Source organism: Lissotriton helveticus, chromosome 6, assembly GCF_964261635.1.
Source record: "Lissotriton helveticus chromosome 6, aLisHel1.1, whole genome shotgun sequence".
In the NCBI taxonomy this organism is placed as follows: Eukaryota; Metazoa; Chordata; class Amphibia; order Caudata; family Salamandridae; genus Lissotriton; species Lissotriton helveticus.
Genome location: NC_136067.1, coordinates 2,058,567,734 through 2,058,588,763, shown reverse-complemented (window position 1 = coordinate 2,058,588,763; position 21,030 = coordinate 2,058,567,734). Strand labels below are relative to the sequence as shown.

At 51.0% G+C, this 21,030-nt stretch overlaps 1 protein-coding gene across 1 annotated transcript in view; it reads right to left on the bottom strand.

The window, feature by feature from the left end:
- Positions 1-204: 204 nt before the first annotated feature.
- GPN1 (GPN-loop GTPase 1) overlaps positions 205-21,030 on the bottom strand; it is a 115,916-nt gene continuing 95,090 nt past the window's right edge. The window contains exons 11-14 of the mRNA XM_078650126.1: positions 12,818-12,857; positions 9,687-9,777; positions 1,542-1,649; positions 205-1,162 (exon numbers count right to left, since the gene is read on the bottom strand). Of these exons, the coding sequence (XP_078506252.1) occupies positions 1,053-1,162; positions 1,542-1,649; positions 9,687-9,777; positions 12,818-12,857 (349 nt within the window). The 3' untranslated portion in view covers positions 205-1,052. The remainder of the gene's footprint in view (positions 1,163-1,541; positions 1,650-9,686; positions 9,778-12,817; positions 12,858-21,030) is intronic.

Genomic DNA, 21,030 nt, shown 5'->3' with positions numbered 1-21,030 from the left:
CAGCAAGAACTCGGATAACACTTCAGTATATTGGGTACATTATTCCTACAGACAGTAGATGCACCAGTGACGGATTCACGAAACCTGCGGGAGGGAAGGATCAGGAGCTTACATCCAATGCCTCTGCTCTGCACCGCTTCCTGTCTTTTACTCTTCCCCATACACCCCCCTCTGTCACAAATATAAAAATCAGGAGGAACCACCTTAAAGTATTAAAAAAATATTTTACTATAAATTACACAAAGGAAATCCAATATGCAACAAAAACAATGAACTCCACGCAGAGTATGTTGATGGGGAGAGCGAGCATGATCACTGGGTGGGTTCAGTCTATTCAGCACTGTAATACTGGAATGTGGGTAATCCAACCTCTCCAGGTTAAGACAGCCTATCATACTTCTGAATCACACTTCAGTTATTGCCAAGCAGACCCACACATTTCCTTGCAAACAATAAGACTGGTTAACAGTGTTTTAGTTACTTCCATTAATGAAGTCCTGTATCATTTAGCTCTACAGCTTGCTGAGAATGGTTGTTCACAAACGGCTGAAAAGGTGTTTAGGATGAGGTCTCAACAACCCTAAAGTCCAAGGAGTAGTAATAGTGACCGCAACCACCTGGTAAGGGGCACGTCAAGAGAAGTCTGGGCTGAAGGCATTCATGGCTTTTTTGTGAGGCTCTCTGGCAAATGACAGGGAGGAGGAGTCACTATTGCTATTAAAGGCAATGGCAAGAGAAGGTGAAACCAAGAAATGCATGGGAAAGTCAAAATGACAAACCTCACAGTTCCAGTTGTGGCAGCTAGAGGTAACATGAACTGCAAAAAGCTGAAGCATAATAAAAGTGGACAGAACTACACTCTGGAAGAAGGGATGAGCCTGGCACACCTCACTGCAAGCGTTGTGGGTGTAGAAAAGAATTGTAGGTGGGAGGCAGGCTGCAGTCGCTGCGTTGAGCACAAGGCAGTGATCGCATACAGTGGTCTGTCCTCAGAATCCTTTCATCCTCCACCAAAGGTCTAGGAACAGAAAAAACGAAATCTGCCAGCATCCTTATCCTTCCCCAGAGTGCTCCTCTTGATCGCTGCTCCTGCTCTGGTACTTGGTGCGTCTCTCTTGGAGGAAGTTCTTAAAGGCTGGTTCCTCCTGGACCTCTTCAGCAGCTAAAAAGAAGAAGAACAAAAGAGAGACGAGTAAAAACTAATTATGCGATAATAATACAATTATGAGAAGTAAGATTTTTAACAGCTATCCCAGGTCTGTGTCTAGCATATTTCAGGGAGATAGGTTGCACAAAGGACTTTAGAAAATTGACCCATTCTATCAAGGGCAATAAAAAGCAGAAGAACATAGGAACTCTTGATTCTGACCATAAATAATTAAAAGGTTAAGTTGTCAAGAGGGGGTTCACCAGTAAGACTCTTTCGAGGAACCTACGGGCGAGTTGGAAAGGGAGGCTGCATGGTGCACTTGTGAACCGCTGTGTTAATGAGGGCTGTGTAATTACTGGATAAAACAGTGGAATGATTGAACGCCACTTACTCTCATGATCTATGTCATCTGTGTCGCTGTCTACCTCGTCTTCTTCAACATCCACACTTCCGCGTGTGATGATCAGGTCTGAGGGGCCCAGAACAGCTTCATTTGAGCCTGGGGAGGGAATAGAAGCAGATTTTCTTACAGAGCAGAACTATCTCAATCAAAGCTATTATTCAATCAAGGCAAGGATCGCTACAGCTAAGAGGGTGGGATCACTTCTCTATGCATGTTTAGTTCCCATCTTGGTCTCTAAGCGAGCACCACAATGCACTTTTGTTAAAGATTTGAACGGAAATAGAATACATAAACATTGCTTGAAATGATATGACAAAATGACAGGCAAGAACATAAATCTGATTTTTACTCAAATGGATATGAATCTGCGATAAGTAAGAATTTGCAATAGGGGGAAATGGTTACTGGTATTTTGTGGGAGGGAAGCAGAGGGGAGAAAAGGATTTGTTGCCCTTTTTGCTGCCTCTGATTTTTAAAAGCAACCTATTGAGCGGTGTAGTGCGAGGTGGGTGGGACACATGAAATACTTAGAAAGCACTTGAAAACTGCTTATGGTGAACAAGATTGAGCCTAAAACATAACAAATGTTTGTTTTAATAAACAATACGTCAATGTTTTCATTCAAGCCTCTGAACAGAAAGAATGTTTAAATAAATTATGAATTTAAATGTCGCTTAAAAAGCCAACACTTTTTTAACTTACCCCTTTTGTATTTTACACCCTAGTTCCAATTACAATTCCTTCTCTGTGTCTGTCCATGTTGGGCTGAATTACAATGCAACTAATGTTGCTCTCACTGCTTCTGCTAGAAGGCAATACAATGAAGGGTGTTGAAAAGAAGCAATTTCACTGTTCAGGTGGTGAAGCTTCAACGGATTTAACCCTCCTACAAGGACCTTCAGAGAGAACGTTGACTGGAGGCCCTGGAGACACTGCGGGCCCGATGGCACTCCAGAAGTAGCCAGCAGCGTCCTAAAAACTTGCAGTATAACCTCTTTAAAGGACTCGATCTGCTTTAGAGTCTAAGATGGCCTGGTGAACACTGGGCTTGTTGGGACCAGGGCCGTGTCAAACAACTCAAGGGGCTCTTTGAATGCTGACCTCGTAGCACCTCGCCGGACTTGGACTGAAGGGGGGGGCGGTTTGAACCCCCACTTACTTTTCTTGCACTAATGAAGAGTTTTTGATTTTGAATTACCAGTGTTCACTTTCAAGTGGGATTAGCCAAGTGACTGGGAACACTGCATCAAATGTTACCTCTTATGTCCAGCAATTGTAAACCTTCACTTCCACTCCCTGATGAACAAGTTACTTACCTTCGGTAACGATATATCTGTAAGAGACATATATTAGTTATAGATTCCTTACCATAGAATCACCCCAGCCGTCAGACTGGATCCGGAGAATTTTTCTCAGCAGTACCCCTGTGCTTCAGTAGGTGGCGTCGATCAACTCTGCGCTCGTCATCGGCGTCACGATCGCCAGGATGACATCAGTTCTTTTACACGACATTCCACACCAGAAGCGCAGAGCCATGCAAGACACTGACCATTGGTGCACAAAACTAGGGCCCTGAAAGGGAGTCCCTTACTCTGGAAGTCAGTTCGCAGAACGGGGAGGATGGGTGGGGCGAGAAGGAATCTATAACTTATATATGTCTCTTACAGATATATTGTTGCTGATAAGTAATTTGTTCATCTGAAAGAGACTATTAGTTACAGATTCCTTACCTTAGAATAGCTACCCCCGGAGGTGGGTCTGCGAACTAATATCACACCAAAAAGTCCTGGAGTACTGAACAGCCAAAGAAGCCGTCTCTCCAGACTGGACTATCCAAGCAGTAATGCTTAGTGAACGTGTGCAGTGATGCTCACGTGGCTGCCTGGCAGATCTTACCAAGGCGGACTCCACCTCCCAAATCAGTAGTAGCTGCTGCCGCCCTGGTGGGATGGGTGTGCAGTCCTACCGGACGCTCCTTTTCCGCCAAGGAATAGAAAATCTTAATGCAAAGTACAATCGAGTGATGGTCCATTTTTGCACAGCCAGACCTTTCTTGGCGCCCACATAGCCAACAAAGAGTGGATCGTCCACCCGGAATTGTTTTGTGTGATCTAGATAAAATGATAATGCACATTTTGGATCCAGATATTAGAGCCTTTCCTCCTCCTTGGAAGGATGCGGAAAGAAAGTGGATAAAGTGATGGTCTGTCCTATGTGGAAAGAGGTAACTACTCTGGGTAGAAAAGAAGGCCGAGTACGAAGGACAACCTTGTCCGGATCGAAAGCAAGGAAAGGAGGTTTAGAAGATAGCGCTTGAAGCTCACTCACCCTGCGAGCAGAGGTGATGGCAACCAGAAAAGCAGTTTTAAAGTCAAGAGTCTGTGAGGACAATTATGTAGTGCTTGAAAGGAGCATCCCTGAGGTAAGTGAAGACCAGATTCAAGTCCCACTGGGGCATTACGAAAGGAATAGGAGGAAAGAAGCGAGTAATGCCCTTAAGAAACCTATGTACAATAGGGGACTTGAAAATAGAAGGCTGATCAGGAAGGCTAAGAAAGGTTGAAATGACCGAAAGATAGCCTTTAAGGGTGCCAGGAGCAGAGCCATGCTGGGCCAAAGAAAGAATGAAGAGACCACCTTCAGATAGCGGGGCAGAAAGGGGATCCACAGCCTTTGCTGTGCACCAGGCCACAAATTTGTTCCATCTACAGGCGTATACTGTTTTAGTAGAGGGATGCCTGGCTGGCAAGATGACATCACAGACATCGGGAGGGAGGTCGAAAGCTGTCAACTGTTGCCGCTCAATCTCCACGTAGGGAGGTGGAGGCTAGACAGATTCGGGTGGAGGACCGTCCCCTGCTGCGGAGACAGAAGATCCTCCCGAAGAGGCAGTCTGATCATCTGATCATAGGATCGATGGCCATGTTCAAGAGCTCAGGAAACCAGACTCTTCAAGCCGAGTCCGGAGCCACAAGGATAACTTGGGCCCGGTCGGGCTTGATCTTCTTCAGCACTCTGGGCTGAAGAGGTATAGGCGGAAAGGCGTATAGAAGATCACAATTCCACTTGCGTCGCCGAGCGAGTGCCGCGTTGGAAATTCAAACGTGCAGAACTGCTGACAATGCGCTTTCTCTTTATTTATTTTTATTTTATTTTTGGGATTTCTAAAGCGCATAGCTACCCTGGGGCGTCCCAGCGCTGACATGACCTAAGTTCCAGAGGTGAGAGCAGAAGAATTAAAGGTTTATGGGAAAAGCCAAGTTTTTAATTGCCTCCGAAAGGCTAGGAGGTTTTGTTCTCTCCGCATGGCAAGAGGGAGGGCGTTCCACAGTTTTGGGGCGTTGTAAGAGAACAAGCGCCCCCCGGATCGGGACTTTTTTATTCTGGGAACGTTGGCGAGGGAGAGAGAATCTGATCTGAGTTGTTTGTTAGAGTGGTGGGGCTTAACAAAGGGTCTCAGAATCGGGGGGCCTCTGCCTTGCATTATTTTATGCGAAATGCATAAGGTCTTAAAGCTAATCCTTTCTTTGACCGGGAGCCAGTGTAGGCTTTTGAGTGCTGGTTTGGCCGAGAGTCTTGATTTGGTTCCGGTTAGGAGTCTGGCAGCAGCGTTCTGGGCGCATTGTAGTCTGTGGATGACTGAAGCCGGTGCCCCCAGGTACAGGACGTTGCCATAGTCCAGTCTGGAGTTCACCAACCCCTGCATCAGCAGTTTCCTTGATTGAAATGGGATCAGGTGGAGGATTTTTCGTGCCATACGGATGAGACCAAGGCAGGGGCCCGAGGTCTTTCTGGCCTGAGTTTTGAAGTTGAGGTCTTGATCCAACCAAATGCCAAGACTTTTGACTTCGGGTTTGGGGGTAGGGGGCGTTCCCATGCATGGCGGCCAGGAGAGGGATGGAGGGAGTTTGTGAGGGTTTCCCAGGAGAAGTATCTCAGATTTTTCTCCGTTCAGTTTTAATCGAAATACACACATCCAATGGAAAACGCTCTCGAGACAGTTTGCCAGATTATCTAGGCTATTGCTCAGCTGGTTAATAGAAACCACCAGCTGGGTGTCATCGGCATACATGACTGTTTTTATGCCATATGGGGCGATAATGTCCTCTAGAGGGGACATGTAAACGTTAAAAAGTGTGGGGCTCAGGGAGGAGCCCTGGGGGACCCCACACTGAAGTGTCAGGGCTTTGGACGGGACGGTGCCATCCGACACTTGGAAGGTTCTTTCTTCCAGAAAGGATTTGATCCACGACAGGGCGGAGTCAGCGACACTTTGGTGGCGAACAGATCTAACAAAGGCTCTCCCCCTGCTGAAAGAGACCTTGCAACACCTCTGAGTGAAGACGCCATTCGTGATCCATCATGCACCGGCGGCTGAGTTTGTCCGCCCTGGCGTTCAGGGAACCTGCCAGGTGTTGAACCACCAGGGACATGCCCCGATGTTCCAGCCATGTTCAAAGACAGAGGTCCTGACATAGGGTCCACGACCCCACCCCACCCGGTTTGTTGCAGTACCACATGGCAGTGGTGTTGTCCGTGAACACCTGCACTACTCTTCCACTGACAGAAGTTAGAAATGCCTTCAGTGCAAGACGAATTGCCTGTGGCTCCAATAGCTTTATGTGGAGCCTAGACTCTGCGAGAGATCAAAGGCCTCTGATCTCTGCCTCTCCCAGGTGGACACCCCATCCCAGGAGTGACGCATTGGTTACCACTGTGAACTATGGTTGGGGAAGGGAGCGGGATCGAACATTGATATAATCCTGGTCCATTAGCCACCACTGCAATTGGTGTTCAGTGCCCTCCGAGATCTGGATGCAATTGGAAAGATTCCCCTGATGCTGCACCCACTGGAACTTCAGGACCCACTGCAAGGCCCGCATATGCCACCTGGCATGATCCACCAGTACGATGCAGGAGGCCATGAGGCCCAGCATCCTCAGGGTCATGCTCACCGAAATCCGGGATAGAGGCTGAAAAATTGGTATCATAGCCCGAATATCCCGGACTCGCTGCTCAGGAAGATATGCGATGTGTTCAGAACCGCTCCAATTAAAAGGAGTTTCTGAGAGGGAATCAGGTACGACTTTGGCAGTTTGAGTGTGAACCCCAGCGAATGCAGGAGGTCCGCCATAGTCTGAAGGTGGGAAATGACAGCCTGGGGCAAGTCTGCCTTTAACAGCCAGTCGTCGAGATAGGGGAAGACTGGAACCCCTGATCTGCGCAAATGAGCAGCGACCACTGCCATCACTTTCGTGAACACCAGAGGGGCGCTGGTAAGGCCAAAGGGGAGCACGGTAAACTGAAAATACTCATGGCCTACTGTGAACCGCAGGTAGCGCCGGTGGGCAGGCAAGACAGGGATGTGAAAATAAGTATCCTGCAAGTCCAATGCTACCATCCAGTCTCCAGGGTCGAGGGCAGACAGGACCTGAGCCAATGTCAAAATGTTTAACTTCTTCTTCTGGAGGAAGCGGTTGACGTCCCTGAAATCCAAGATAGGATGCAGGCTGTTGTCCTTCTTGGGTACCAGGAAGTAGTGGGAATAAAAACCACAACCTACTTCTGCACAGGGACTCGTTCAATATAGCTCTCTTGGGCAGGAGAGCCATAACTTCCTGACGGAGAAGGGCCAAGTGATCCTCCAACATGCGATGGAGTGTTGGAGGCATGGAGGGAGGGGAAGTCTAGAAGGGGAGGGAGCAGCCCTTTAGGACTATCGGAAAAATCCACCTGTCTGACGTGATGTTGTGCCAGTGGGGGAGGTGATGGCGGATCCTGCCACCCACTGGCACCTGGTGGCCCTGAAAAGTCGGACTAGGAAGGTTTGGAGGCAGCTGCACGGGGGTGTTGGTGGACTGACCCGCCCTCTGGCCCCCGGACCCACAACGCTGGGTCCCAGGTCCCAGGATGCGCAGAGTTTGGGTGGCTTGTGCCGCCCTGTGGCACTGGGTGGAACGTGGTGGGGCACCTCTTACATGACTACGAAAGGCAGACTGAATGTGGCGAGAAGTTGCTGCAAGGCCTAAGGACCTGGCCGTAGCCCTAGAGCCCTTGAAGTGCTCACGCACATTGTCTGCCTTGTCACCAAACAATCAAGGGCATGTCCAAAAGGTTAGATTGGACATCCCCCGAGAATCCAGAGGTCCTCAGCCAGGCGTAGTGCCTCAGGGCTACCAACGTGGAAATCGTCCCACCCAGCGAGTCCGTGGTATCCAGCCCACACCGGATGGTGAACTTCGCTGCGCCTCGACCCTCAGCAACAGCGTGGGCGAGCATGGCCCGGGCCTGCTCCAGGCATTGTGGCAGCACTTGCGCAACTGTGACCCACACCGAATGTGTGTAACGGCCCAAAGAGACATGCTGTGTTCACTGACCTGAGTGCTAAGCTGGCGGAAGAAAACATCTGGGCAGGGGACCCTCCAGCTCCCGGACAAGGAGGGACGTGCGGAGTCATCCCAGCAGGCTCTGATGGCAGAACGACGACCCTCCGTGTCCTGTGTCGGCCGACTGACTGGGAGAAGGAGAAGAGTGACAATGCTTCTCCGCCTTTTTCTTGTGCTTCGACTTAGCCGATGATGAAGACTTCAATGACGAATGGTGGTGGCGGCTCCGCGATCTTCCCCTCGACCGGCGCGGAGCCGACGGCAGGGCCTCCAGGGCCCAGCAGTCGGAGCACGACTTCAGGTCAGGGTCACGCTCCAGGCACCATAGGCACAAGAGATGCGGATCAGTGACTGACATCAGCTTGTGACAGGAGTCATAAGTGTTGAAGTCAGGTCGACGACTTGACATCCCATGTGCACCAGGAGTCATAAGACTTCAAAAAAGATGTCGACAAAAGTCGAAAAAGTTTAGTCAAAATATGACTACGGGTACCGCTCTCTCCGGATCTGCGATGGCTGGCGCGGGAAAAGAAAGAACTGACGTCAGCGTGCATAGGCGGCGTCTAAGTAGATACCGCAACCTTTTCCCAGTGATCACGACTGACGCGGAGTCGAGCGATACAATCTACCGACGTGCAGGGGTACTGTTGAGAAAAAATTCTCCGGATCCAGTCTGACGCCTGGGTGTAGCTCTAAGGTAAGGAATCTATATCTGATAGTCTCTTTCAGATTGCCTTGAGGTGCATCATGGTGCTTCTTGCACAAATTGGAGTCAAGGCAGTAACCCAGAGTTGGTGCTTATATGCAGATCTACTGTGTCCCTTCTGTACAGTGCAAGATTGTCACAGAGCCGCAAGGCGCCATGTGGCAGTGCACGGGAGTCATTGGTGAAAAAAATCTCGGAATTCAGTCTGATACTTTGGTATAGTCAATAGGTGGGGAACTCTCAGTTAAAAGTAACTATCAGAATAAGAAGATTTGAGATCATATTTGAGAACCAAGACGCAGATTGGAGGCATTTGCCTTAGATACACAAAGGTGAGTTTTTAAGGGACAATGGGCTTATAATGATCAACTCTAACCATAATCCTATTTTGTTTAGTTGAAGATCTGAGAAACCATGTGAAGGACTGACCTGTTAACTTGCACGGTTTCACAAGACAAGGATAAGGGGAATAAAGCTCTAACAAGTAGAAACATGAAAGAACAAACAACATTTTTAAAGTCATCAAAAGCCAAATCTCAAAGTTCTGATAGGACATTTAGTGTTAAGAAAATTAAGTTACTTACATCTATTTAAAAAAAAGATACAGCATATGAAATGTTTGAGAGAATGAAGAACATAGAGGACAATCAGAACGGAATTGGACGGAGTACTGGGGTAGTTTACGGCGGTCCAAACTTATTGGCTCCCATACATTAGGGGTATGACAATGAGAAATCCACTTGTTGGTCTGAATATTCAGTCATCAAAGTGTGGATTATGACCAAAAGGAGGCCCTCAGAAGTGTGATGCACCAGATTATTATAAAACAAAAGAACGACTGTAACAGAATGTTACATTGCCACAGAACAAGGATGCAAGATGGCACATCCAGTCATTTCAGAACCCAATTTCGTTCAGGTTTTCAAGCAGAGCACCCCAGAAGGAAAAGGGGATGCCACCTTACCATCTTTCTCCTTTCTTCATCAAACTTGTACATTTAATGTCACTTATGGGGTCGTTTCGTTGAGGCAATGCCCATACCTGGCATAACATTTGGGTCCAGATCGACAGCACCCATGTCTTTCTGCAGACGTTCCAGCTGCTCCTTCTGTTGTTTACTCTGCTCTTCAGCCTACAGAAGGAAAGTAAGGAAAATGTTACCTACCCTGTACCCATCTGTTTGTACCAAGCAGTGCTGTAGATTCACATGCTTTTCACACTCCTGTCATCTAGGATGGGTGTGGACGATGCAAGTTGGTTTCATTTAAAGAAGCTTTCGGGCTTAAGAAAGCCAGACTCCTCTCTTACCCCACAATGCACCAGGGTAAAGACTCCACTGCTAATTGTTTATCTCAGCAACGGAGTAGTGTTATTGGAGTGAAGTGGAATAAGACAGGAAATATGTATTGTGCATTGTGACTAACAATATAAGATACGAGAATAATTATTCCCTTTCCGGGAAGGTGGAAGGGCATAAGGGAATCGACAGCACTACAAGCTACAGACGGTTAAAAAGTAAGTAACATTCTCTGTATGTAGCATGTGTCATTGTATATACAGCTGCTTTGCATGGACTATAAAGCATTGCCTCCCATAAGTGGGGCTAGTGCGCGAATGATACAGATGTTTGAGACAGGGTTCTCAACACTGTTTAGCAAACCAAAGCCTTTTGACACGCATGACTATCCTTACAGCATTGCTTAGTTAACGTATGTGGTATTAATCATGTAGTATGCTTACAGACGCGTGTTATAGGATTGTTTTGGTAGGAAGGATGTAGTAGCTATGTTCTTCTGAGTGGAATGTGCTCTAGGCAGTGCATGTGGAATACAATTAGCTTTACCAAACCACGCTTGTATATAAATCTATCGGACAAAGCTACCTTGGGAAAGAGAGTTTCCTAAATGAGGCTTGCCAAGAGCAACAAACAGTTTCATGGTCTTGAGCATGGATTTTGTTCTAGCAACATAATACATTAGTGCTCTTTTGGCATCTAGTATGTGTTATGCCCTTTATGCCACTGACTGTGGGTAAGGGGAAAAATGGCAACTTAGATGTCTGGTTTACATGGAAAGTACAAACAATCTTTGGCAAAAAAAGTGGAGGTTGTTTGTGAAACCACTTTATCTTTGAATAGCTAGATAAAAGGTTCTCTGCCGTTAATGCTTGCACCATACTGGCTCTTTGCAATGAGGTAACTGGCCACCTCACAAGACAAACATTGCATTTCAGAAAGGTGTAGTGGCCTAAACAGAGTCCCCTTTAGTCTTCTTAATACTACTGAGATCCCAGGCTGGGGGTGGGTGGGAGGTTTTGAGAAACTACCCTCTTGAGGCCCTCCATGAAAGCCTAGGTCACAGGTATCTTGAACAAGGACAAATGCTGTGTCTTGTTGGTAAGATGGGACAGCATCTTAATGTAAACTAGGGCTGTATGCCAATCCTGATTTTTGGAGATGCACTGAATGGCACATGTCATCTTGACCTGATGGTGTAAGTGGCTCTAAATATTCCTCTAAGCAGTAACATGCCAATGTTTTCTACTTGGTTGCATAACAGCCTTGGGTAGTGGGTTTGCGTGCCTCCCATCGACTTTAGATACATTTCTCTGGGATTTTAAAGGTAACCAAAATCTGAGACCACAGGTGCCAAATTGCTAGGTTCATTTCCTTGAGATACAGAGGTCTCTGCTGCCCCTGGTATGGTGTGAGGGGTTCTGGTCTCTGTGACATTTTGTGAGGCAGAATTGACAATGTCAGAAGCAATGAATACCTTGGCTGTGGTGCCCAAGTTGGAGCGACTAGAATGGGAGTCACAGATGTTGGTCTCTTTCCTCACCATGAGAGGGATCAGGAGAGAACTAGAGGAAAAGCTGAAGCAAAGAACCCTGGCCAGTTCCATCCATAGGGCATTGCTCATGGATTGTGGGTATGGGCGCCTGGAGCCGGAGCTTTTGCATTTTCCGTTTTAGACAATGACAAACCGATTAATTGCAGGCGTGCCCCACTTTTGAAAGTACTTTTGAATTACCTGGGGTTTCACGTGCCATTTGTGTACTTATTGATGCATCCTATTGAGCAAGTCCTCAAAGTCATTGTCCTCTCCAGGTCCATGCTAAAAGAGCAACTGCATTGGACTGTGAATAGCCCAATGCCTTTTTCATTTGGGTGAGCACCAACAGCAGGGGTGAATGATTTCCCCTTTATTTCCGAATGTAATAACATGGCAGTCATGTTGTCAGTCACTACATTTAAAAATGGGGGTGCAAAAGGCTCAGGGTGCAATTGGATTGCTGCCAATACCAAGTAGTTGATATGGCAAACCTGTTGTTTTTGCGTGCAAGTAGCCTTAATCGGCATGTGGTTGAGGTGGGTGCCTCAAGCCATAAAGAGTGGTTATTGGTTTCTTTGAGCAGGTGTATTTTTTTTCACTGATTTCCGCCCTCATACTCTGTTCTCTCCACGTCCTTGGAGCCAAACGGCATGGCGTGCTAGATGGGTCTTGATGCTGCATTTTATAATTAGCCCAATGGTGTTTGTGAGTGCTATCTGTTTTTTGATCTCGAAAGGCCTGAAGACTGAGCAGATTGACTTCTTGTGCTCTGGGTATAGGCACAGTTTACACACACTACGGTTATCTAATCACAAATGATATTGTAACAGTTTGGGCAAAATTAGAATAAGTCATTCAACGTAATACCCTCCACCATCGCTTCTCAAACTAGAAACTAGTTCAGGGACAAAAAAAAATACTGTGGTGTGGTTCGGAGTCAAAATCAAACTAATGGGTGATGGCAGGTCACTGATGCAGTAGGTGTTTTTTGTGGTGATTGATGAAGTCTCCCAACAACTGAAACCGAAACAAGCGGACAGGTCGACAACTGTCCAGGAGCTCGAGCTGAAAATGCCCAAACCAGATGGTGGGAGGAAAAAATGAGGTGGCGACTATGTGCACTGTGAACTGAGGGAGGCTCGAGACCAAACACTTCTTCAAACAAACGAGTAACATCTGCATCGAGCACCAGATGGCAGGAGTATGCAAAGCATGTCTATCTGCATCTACCCACGCTATAAAGATATCCTTAGCAGACATAAGCATCCATTACATCTTAACAAGGACCTGCATTGAGAATCCCCTCTAAGAACATATACTGAAAAGCAGACGTTGCCTTACCAGCTTCTTATGCAGGCGCTCATACTCAGGCCGGTAATCACTACAGAGAGAAACAGAAAGAGTCAGAATAGGATGTAAGATACTAGGTGTGCAAATACAGTATTTTTATAGTACTTTTCTTTTGCAATGGGCAAAGTCTGTCTAGGATGACTGCAAAGGCTGGTCTACTAGCAAAATACACATTAACTATGGACTAAAAGCATGGCCTTGTCTGATCGGTGTAATCACAGATGTAGATCTGCTTTCAAGGGGAATGGGCCTGAAACATACAGCGATATAGTTGAAAGATCAATGTAGCAGAAAAGTTAGTCCTTTTGTAAAGAGAACAATGTAAATACAAAACATGTTTTTTAAGACAAGTATCAGTAATGGCAATACCCTAGACGCTCTCACTCTAGCACTCACAAAAGCTATAAAAATGCCTCATTCATTGCTGTGAATTACAAAAGGATTGCTTTGAGAATACAATGCAGAGTGTAGGAAGCTGAACCTTTATAGAGTATGCCAATAAAGAGGTATGCTATGTAAAGGGTCCAGGTATCTCCTAGGAGTGGACAGGGGCCTGCATTAGAAATCGCAAGGATCTCCTTTTAGGGTAGCGTGGTCGAGCAGACGTAGGCTTATCAGAGAGGAGTGTTATACATGTGTTACACACACAGTCAATAAATGATGCACACATACACACCAATTTAGAAAAATATCACTTTTTTATATATATCTTTAACAACAAGAACTTCATAATTGGGTAAGTACTATGTTTTGAGATATCAGAGTTTTTCAGTATACATAAAGAACAAGTTACTTACCTTCGGTAACGATATATCTGTAAGAAACAGTAGTTAGTATTAGATTCCTTACCTTAGAATATCCCCAGGCGTCAGTCTGGATCCGGAAACTTTTGCGTAGCAGTACCCCTGCGCGTCGGTAGGCGTCGTCTGCAGGCGTCCCCTGCGGCTCCGCGTCGTCGGCGTCGTGCGCCGTGATGACGTCGCTGGAGTATATAGACGCCGCCTCCGCGCGCTGACGTCAGTTCTTTGCACACAGCTTTTCCGCGCCAGAACACGCAGAGCCATGTGAGAACCAACACTGGTGCCAGTTGAAACTAGGGCCCTGAAAGGGATGTCCTTAACCCTAGGTATCAGTTCGCAGAACGGGGAGGATGGGCGGGGCGGTAAGGAATCTAATACTAACTACTGTTTCTTACAGATATATCGTTACCGAAGGTAAGTAACTTGTTCATCTGAAAGAAACAGGTTAGTATTAGATTCCTTACCTTAGAATAGATACCCCAGCAATACCAACCCCGGTGGTGGGTCTGCGAACCAATACAACCTACACCAGAAAGTCCTGGAGGACCGAACGGCCAAAGAAGCCATCCCTCCGGACTTGACTGTCCAGGCAGTAGTGCCTCGCAAAGGTGTGCAGCGAGGCCCACGTGGCCGCCTGGCAAATGTCCTGCAAAGGGACTCCCCGGCCCAGGGCAGTAGTAGCCGCCGTGGCCCGAGTGGAATGGGCCCTCAGCCCAACAGGAGGCTCCTTCCGAGCCAAAGAGTAGCATGCTTTGATGCACAGGACGACCCACCGAGAGATGGTCCGTTTCTGTACCGCCCTTCCCTTCTTCTCACCCACGTAGCCAACAAACAGTTGGTCATCCACCCGGAACTGGCGTGTGCGATCCATATAGAATGAAAGCGCACGTTTTGGGTCCAGACGATGGAGCCGCTCTTCATCCTTTGAAGGATGCGGAGGCGGGAAGAAAGAGGGCAAGGTGATGGACTGCCCAATGTGAAAAGCAGAGACTACCTTGGGCAGGAAAGAAGGTCTAGTCCGAAGAACCACCTTATCAGGATGAACAGACAAGAAAGGAGGTTGAATAGAAAGAGCCTGGAGCTCACTCACTCTCCTGGCAGAGGTGATGGCTACCAGGAAGGCCGTCTTTAAGGTGAGAAGACGGAGAGGACAGGAATGAAGGGGCTCAAAGGGAGCGCACATCAGGAAAGTCAAAACCAGGTTCAAGTCCCACTGAGGCATCACGAACGGAGTTGGAGGATACATGTGCGTGATGCCCTTCAAGAATCTCAACACAAGAGGGGACTTGAACAAAGATGGCTGATCAGGTAGCCTCAAGAAGGCGGAAAGGGCAGAAAGATAGCCCTTGATAGTGCCCAGAGCAGAGCCCTGCTGGGCAAGGGAAAGGAGGAAGAGGAGAACCTCAGACAGAGGGGCAGAAAGGGGATCCACAGCCTTCGCTGTGCACCATGCCACAAATCTGTTCCACCGGCAGGCGTATACCGACTTTGTGGAGGGACGCCTGGCTGCCAGAATGACATCACAGACTTCAGGAGGCAAGTCAAATGGCCTCAACTGTCGCCGCTCAATCTCCACGCATGGAGGTGGAGACTGGACAGGTTCGGGTGGAGGACCGTCCCCTGCTGCTGCGACAGAAGGTCCTCCTGAAGGGGCAGGCGGATCGAGGGACCGACTGTCATGCTGAGTAGCTCGGGATACCAGTACCTTCGAGCCCAGTCCGGAGCCACAAGGATAACTTGGGCCCGGTCGCGCCTGATCTTCTTCAGCACTCTGGGCAGAAGTGGTATAGGCGGAAAGGCGTACAACAGACCGCAACTCCACTCGCGCCGAAAGGCGTCGCCGAGCGAGTGCCGTCTTGGAAACTCCAACGTGCAGAACTGATGACATTGCGCGTTCTCTTCTGTGGCGAATAGATCTAACCAAGGCTCTCCCCATTGCTGAAAGAGGCCTCTCGCCACATCCGAGTTCAGACGCCATTCGTGATCCACCGAGCACCGACGGCTGAGTTCGTCCGCCCTGGCGTTCAGAGAACCTGCCAGGTGTTGAACCGTCAGAGTCACGCCCTGACGTTCCAGCCATTGCCAGAGGCGCAGAGCCTCTTGGCAAAGGGTCCACGACCCCACACCGCCCTGTTTGTTGCAGTACCACATGGCGGTGGTGTTGTCCGTGAACACCTGCACTACACTCCCGTTGACAAAGGGGAGGAATGCCTTAAGTGCTAGGCGAATCGCCCGCAGCTCCAACATGTTGATATGGAGCCGGGACTCCGCCGGAGACCAGAGGCCTCTGATCTCCGCCTCTCCCAAGTGGCCACCCCAGCCTTGGAGGGACGCGTCCGTCACAACCACGTGCTCCGGTTGGGGAAGGGAGAGGGATCTGCCCCTGACCCAATCGCGGTCCGTAAGCCACCACTGCAACTGTCTCGCAGTGCCCTCCGAGATCAGGACATGGTCGGATAGGTTGCCCTGATGCTGGGCCCACTGAAACTTCAGGTCCCACTGCAGAGCCCGCATCCGCCATCTGGCGTGATGCACCAGAAGGATGCAGGAGGCCATCAGCCCCAGAAGCCGCAGCGTCAACCTGACCGAAACCCGGGATAACGGCTGAAAGATGGGAATCAGAGCCTGAATATCCCGGACCCGCCGTTCCGGAGGATAAACCCGAAACTGCGCCGAGTCGAGAACCGCTCCGATGAAAAGGAGCTTTTGAGAGGGACACAGGTGTGATTTCGGCACATTGATGGAAAACCCCAGCTCGTGCAGGAGGTCTGCCGTCATCTGAAGGTGGTGGACGACTGTCTGGGGCGAGCCCGCCTTCAACAGCCAGTCGTCGAGGTAGGGGAAGACTGAAACCCCTAACCGGCGCAGATGAGCTGCGACCACCGCCATCACTTTCGTGAACACCCGTGGGGCGCTGGTAAGGCCGAATGGGAGCACGATAAACTGAAAGTGCTCGTGGCCTACCGTGAACCGCAGGTAACGCCGGTGGGCCGGCAGGACGGGGATGTGAAAATACGCATCCTGCAAGTCCAACGCTACCATCCAGTCTTGTGGGTCTAGAGCAGCCAAGACCTGAGCCAAAGTCAACATCTTGAACTTCTCCTTCCGGAGGAAGCCGTTGACGTTCCGTAGATCCAAGATAGGACGCAGGCCTCCCTTGTCCTTCTTGGGTACCAGAAAGTAGTGGGAGTAGCAACCACACCCTACTTCTGGCCCAGGAACGCGCTCGATGGCCCCCTTGGCCAAGAGGGCCGTAACTTCCTCCTGCAGAAGTGTCAAGTGGTCCCCCGACACACGGTGGTTCTGCGGTGGCATGGCTGGAGGAGTGGACTCGAAGGGGAGGGCATAGCCCCTTCGGACAAGCTGCAGCCCCCACCTGTCCGATGTTATCGCGCGCCAGCGGGAGTGGTGATGGCGAACCCTGCCACCCACTGGCGTCACGTGAGCCCGAAAGCTCGGACTAGGAAGGCTTGGATGCCGCAGCGGAGGGAGGCGTGGACTGACCACGACGCTGGCCTCTACCGCCACCACGGCGGAAACCACGGGCGCCACCGCGCTGGGGAGCGCTCTGCGCCGCGTGGCTGGCAGCACGTGTGGGACCTCCCCTCCCTTGGCCACGAAAGGGCCGAAACGAACCCGTCTGCTGGCGCTGGGTCGAGAGACCCAAGGACTTGGCCGTGACCCTGGAGTCCTTGAAGCGCTCCAGCGCGTGGTCCGCTTTGTCACCAAATAGGCGACTGCCATCAAATGGCATGTCCATAAGTGTATTTTGGACGTCTGGTGAGAAGTTGGCAGATCTCAGCCAGGCATGGCGACGAATCGCCACCGTAGTGGACATGGCCCGTCCCAGTGAGTCTGTGGTGTCCAGACCACAACGGATCGAGTACCGCGCCGCATCCCGGCCTTCAACCAAGGCCCGGGTGAGCTTGTCCCGCACTTCCTGGGGGCATTGCGGCAAACACTCCTCGACCGTATCCCACAGGGAGTGGGTGTAGCGGCCCAAGAGGCACGCGGTGTTACAAGACCGCAGTCCAGCGCTCAAAGAGGAAAACACTTTTTTACCAAATTGGTCGTACCTCTTTGATTCCCGGTCGGGCGGAGCCGACGGAAATGCGGACTGTGAAGTGGAGGCCTGGATCACCAGACTCTCCGGGGAGGGATGGGTGGACAGGAAGGCAGGGTCGTCCGAGCATGGACGGTGACGCCTGGCAACGTTCCGGTCAACCGGCGCACCAGAAGCGGGCCTAGACCAGGTGCCCAGAAGGACATCCGTCAGGGCCTCATTAAACGGCAGCAGAGGCTCCTGGGGGCATGACTGCGGTTTAAAAACTTCCGTCAGAATATTCGGTTTGACCTTCGCGACGGGGAGCTCAAGGTGTAAGGCCTTGGCAGCCCTCATCAGGACCACCGAATAGGCAGCACCTGCCTCGGACGCCACAGGGGACGGAGAGACAAACCCAGGGTTGGGCGACTCGTCCAGGCCACTGGCATCACCCAGATCACCTACCCAGTCCACATCATACTGGCAGGCACGGGATAGAGGGTCCTCAGACCCCTCCCAACCCTCTCCATACTCCTCCTCATCATACCCATATTCTGGATCGACGATATAGACATCGGGGTCAACGGGCCCCATCGGCGTCGGATCCGGCGTCGGCCGACGCCGGTCCGGCTCCGAGTCCGGAGTCGGGGAGGAAAGGGGGGTGGCGCCGCGCGGCGTCGGTGCCGGGGACCCGACGCCGGCCGGAGCCGACGGCGGAGTCGCTGCACCACGCGGGGGCGGTACCACGGGTTGGCCCACAGGAACCGACGCCGGAGAGGCCGGGAGACCAGCCGGCGACGAACCAGAGGGAACCAGCGGCGCCGGGGCCGGAGCCACCGGCGGCGCCGGGGCAGGAGCACCCGAACCGCTCGGGCCCCCAGACGGGACCGACGGGCCCGCAGGCGCCGAAGGCCCCGCCGGAGAAGACCTCGCCCTCATAGCAATGAGGAAGGCCTCGATCTCCTCACGCGACGCGCCTTCCCCAGGGACCGACAGGTGTGGGGTAGACGGCGTCGGCGACCCATGCGGGACCGCGGGGGTGGGGTCACCCGAGCCCCCGGCCGCAGCACGCGGGCGTCGGGGGGAGTCGGGGGTGCGATGGCGACGCCCCGACTTCTTGTGCTTACCTGACGAGCCGGAGGAATGGTGGCGACTCCCGGAGCGCCCATGGCGGCTCCGCGACCGTTCCCTCGACCGCTCCCTCGACCTCCGACCGGACCGGGACCGCTCTCGACGCGGGGCCGACACCCGGAGCTCGAGAAGCTTGCGGGACCGCTCCCGCCTAGCTTTTCCAGTCAAGGCCCGACAGTCGACGCAGGACTCCACGTCGTGGTCCGCGCCCAGACACCGGAGGCAGAGTCGATGGTGGTCGGTGACCGACATCAGGCGGTCGCACTCGTCACAACTCTTGAAACCGGGCATCCTACCGGCACCGTAAAGATCAATTAGTTAACAAAAAACTTGGTCAAAAGACCGGAGTACTGCTCTTCGGATCTGCGCTAACTGGCGCGGAAAAAAGAAGAACTGACGTCAGCGCGCGGAGGCGGCGTCTATATACTCCAGCGACGTCATCACGGCGCACGACGCCGACGACGCGGAGCCGCAGGGGACGCCTGCAGACGACGCCTACCGACGCGCAGGGGTACTGCTACGCAAAAGTTTCCGGATCCAGACTGACGCCTGGGGATATTCTAAGGTAAGGAATCTAATACTAACCTGTTTCTTTCAGATTACACTGGCATTTGTATTGTTAAAGCGATAATGTCATCCTATGGGAAAGAGACATTTACTGCATAAGGGTACTTAGCAGCAACTCACGGCACTGTCCTTCTGGCTTTAATGTAAGCATTAGGCAAGGTCCAAGGCTGCACCAACAGGTCACTTTGGCCAGCTCTGGGGCATCCAGGTGCAGAGGAACATTAATCGTCGGATGCCCGGTTTAAATCAATAGGGAACAGTCGGGTAAAAAAAAAATAAGAGGCTGCAAGTAATGACTAGGGGGCCAGTCCGGGTGAACCCAAGGGGGCTCGGTCCCTGAGGGTCTCTGGCAAGCAGAGACACTGTTGGCCTACTGCAACTCTAGCTAGGGGGCTCGTGTGCAGTGGTGCTTTCTCCAGCGGGGTTGCACTGCGGGAGGCACTTGCTGTCTTTGGCAGTCTTCAAAAACAGGATGCAGGCAAGGACTGGGGGAACAGCCCGGACAAACCCAAAGGTGGGTTCTGCTATGGAGTGTCTTAGGACCCCGTGGGCAAAGCTGGTCCACTTCTCCTCAGGCTGTGGGTCTCTGGTGCAGTGGTCTCTTCAGGTGTCGGGTCACGGCAGTTAAAAGGCTGTCATGGAACCTGCTTTCCTGCAGAACAAGGCTGCGGAAGGAGACCGGGGGGCCAGTCGGGCTAAAACCAAGATGGGGCTTTGCTCTTGAGGGTCTCTGCCTTAGGGGCACTGCCAGTTCACAAGAACTCTGGCTGGAGGGCTCAGGTGCAGAGCAGCTTTGCCCGGCGGGGTCACGCTCTAGAGGCTCTTGTGTTGGTTCTTTTGATGCTTGCAAATGTGCAGGGAAGCGGCTCCTCTGCTCCAGGGGATGCTGCTGGCCAGGTGAGCTCCTTCACAGCTTTTGGAGCCGACACCGCTTTCTGGATGAGCTGGGTCCAAGCAATTGTTGGAGGCAGGGGGCAGCAGGCAGCCAGGGTTGGTGCCAAGTCAGGGGCTGCTCCTCAGTTCTCACGTGGGGGTCTCTTCTTTGTCCTTCTTTCTTCTCCAGGCAGACAAATCTGAGTTCCTGGTGTCAGGGGGCCACCTAAATACTCAATTTAGGGGCAATAAGGGAAGTGAAGTGTAGAAGCCAATGGGCTACTTTCCCCTGGGGCCCCTGCACCCCCTAGATGACCCAATCCTGTGAGGAGAGGGCACTGCCCCGTCCGCAAGCTTCTAATTTCACCACAACAAAAATGGTGAAATCCTAATTTTCATGTTTACTTCAGGTAACCTAACTGAGTGCTGTGACTAGCCTGGAGCTTCAACACGCTTCCTTGCATAGCTAATTTCCCGCATGTCCTTGTGCCAAATAGGCCTCAGGACAGGGGCGCCATCCTCCAGGTCTAGGGGGAAGACAGGTTTGCATGTCAAAGGCGGTGTGCTCTTTGAAGCTCCTTGTCTTGACGTGCTAATTTACTTACCTTCCTGCTGGAGTGGGTATATACACCCCCTACTAGATCAGGCATTTCTGCTGACTTCTTAGAGTGGGGCTCTCACCTCCTAGAGAGTCAGAAACTCGTCTGTGTTGGCAGGTTGGACAGGACCAGTCAGACAGCACACTAGAGGACTAGTAGGGTTCAGGGGGTACCTCTAAAGTACCCTCTCGA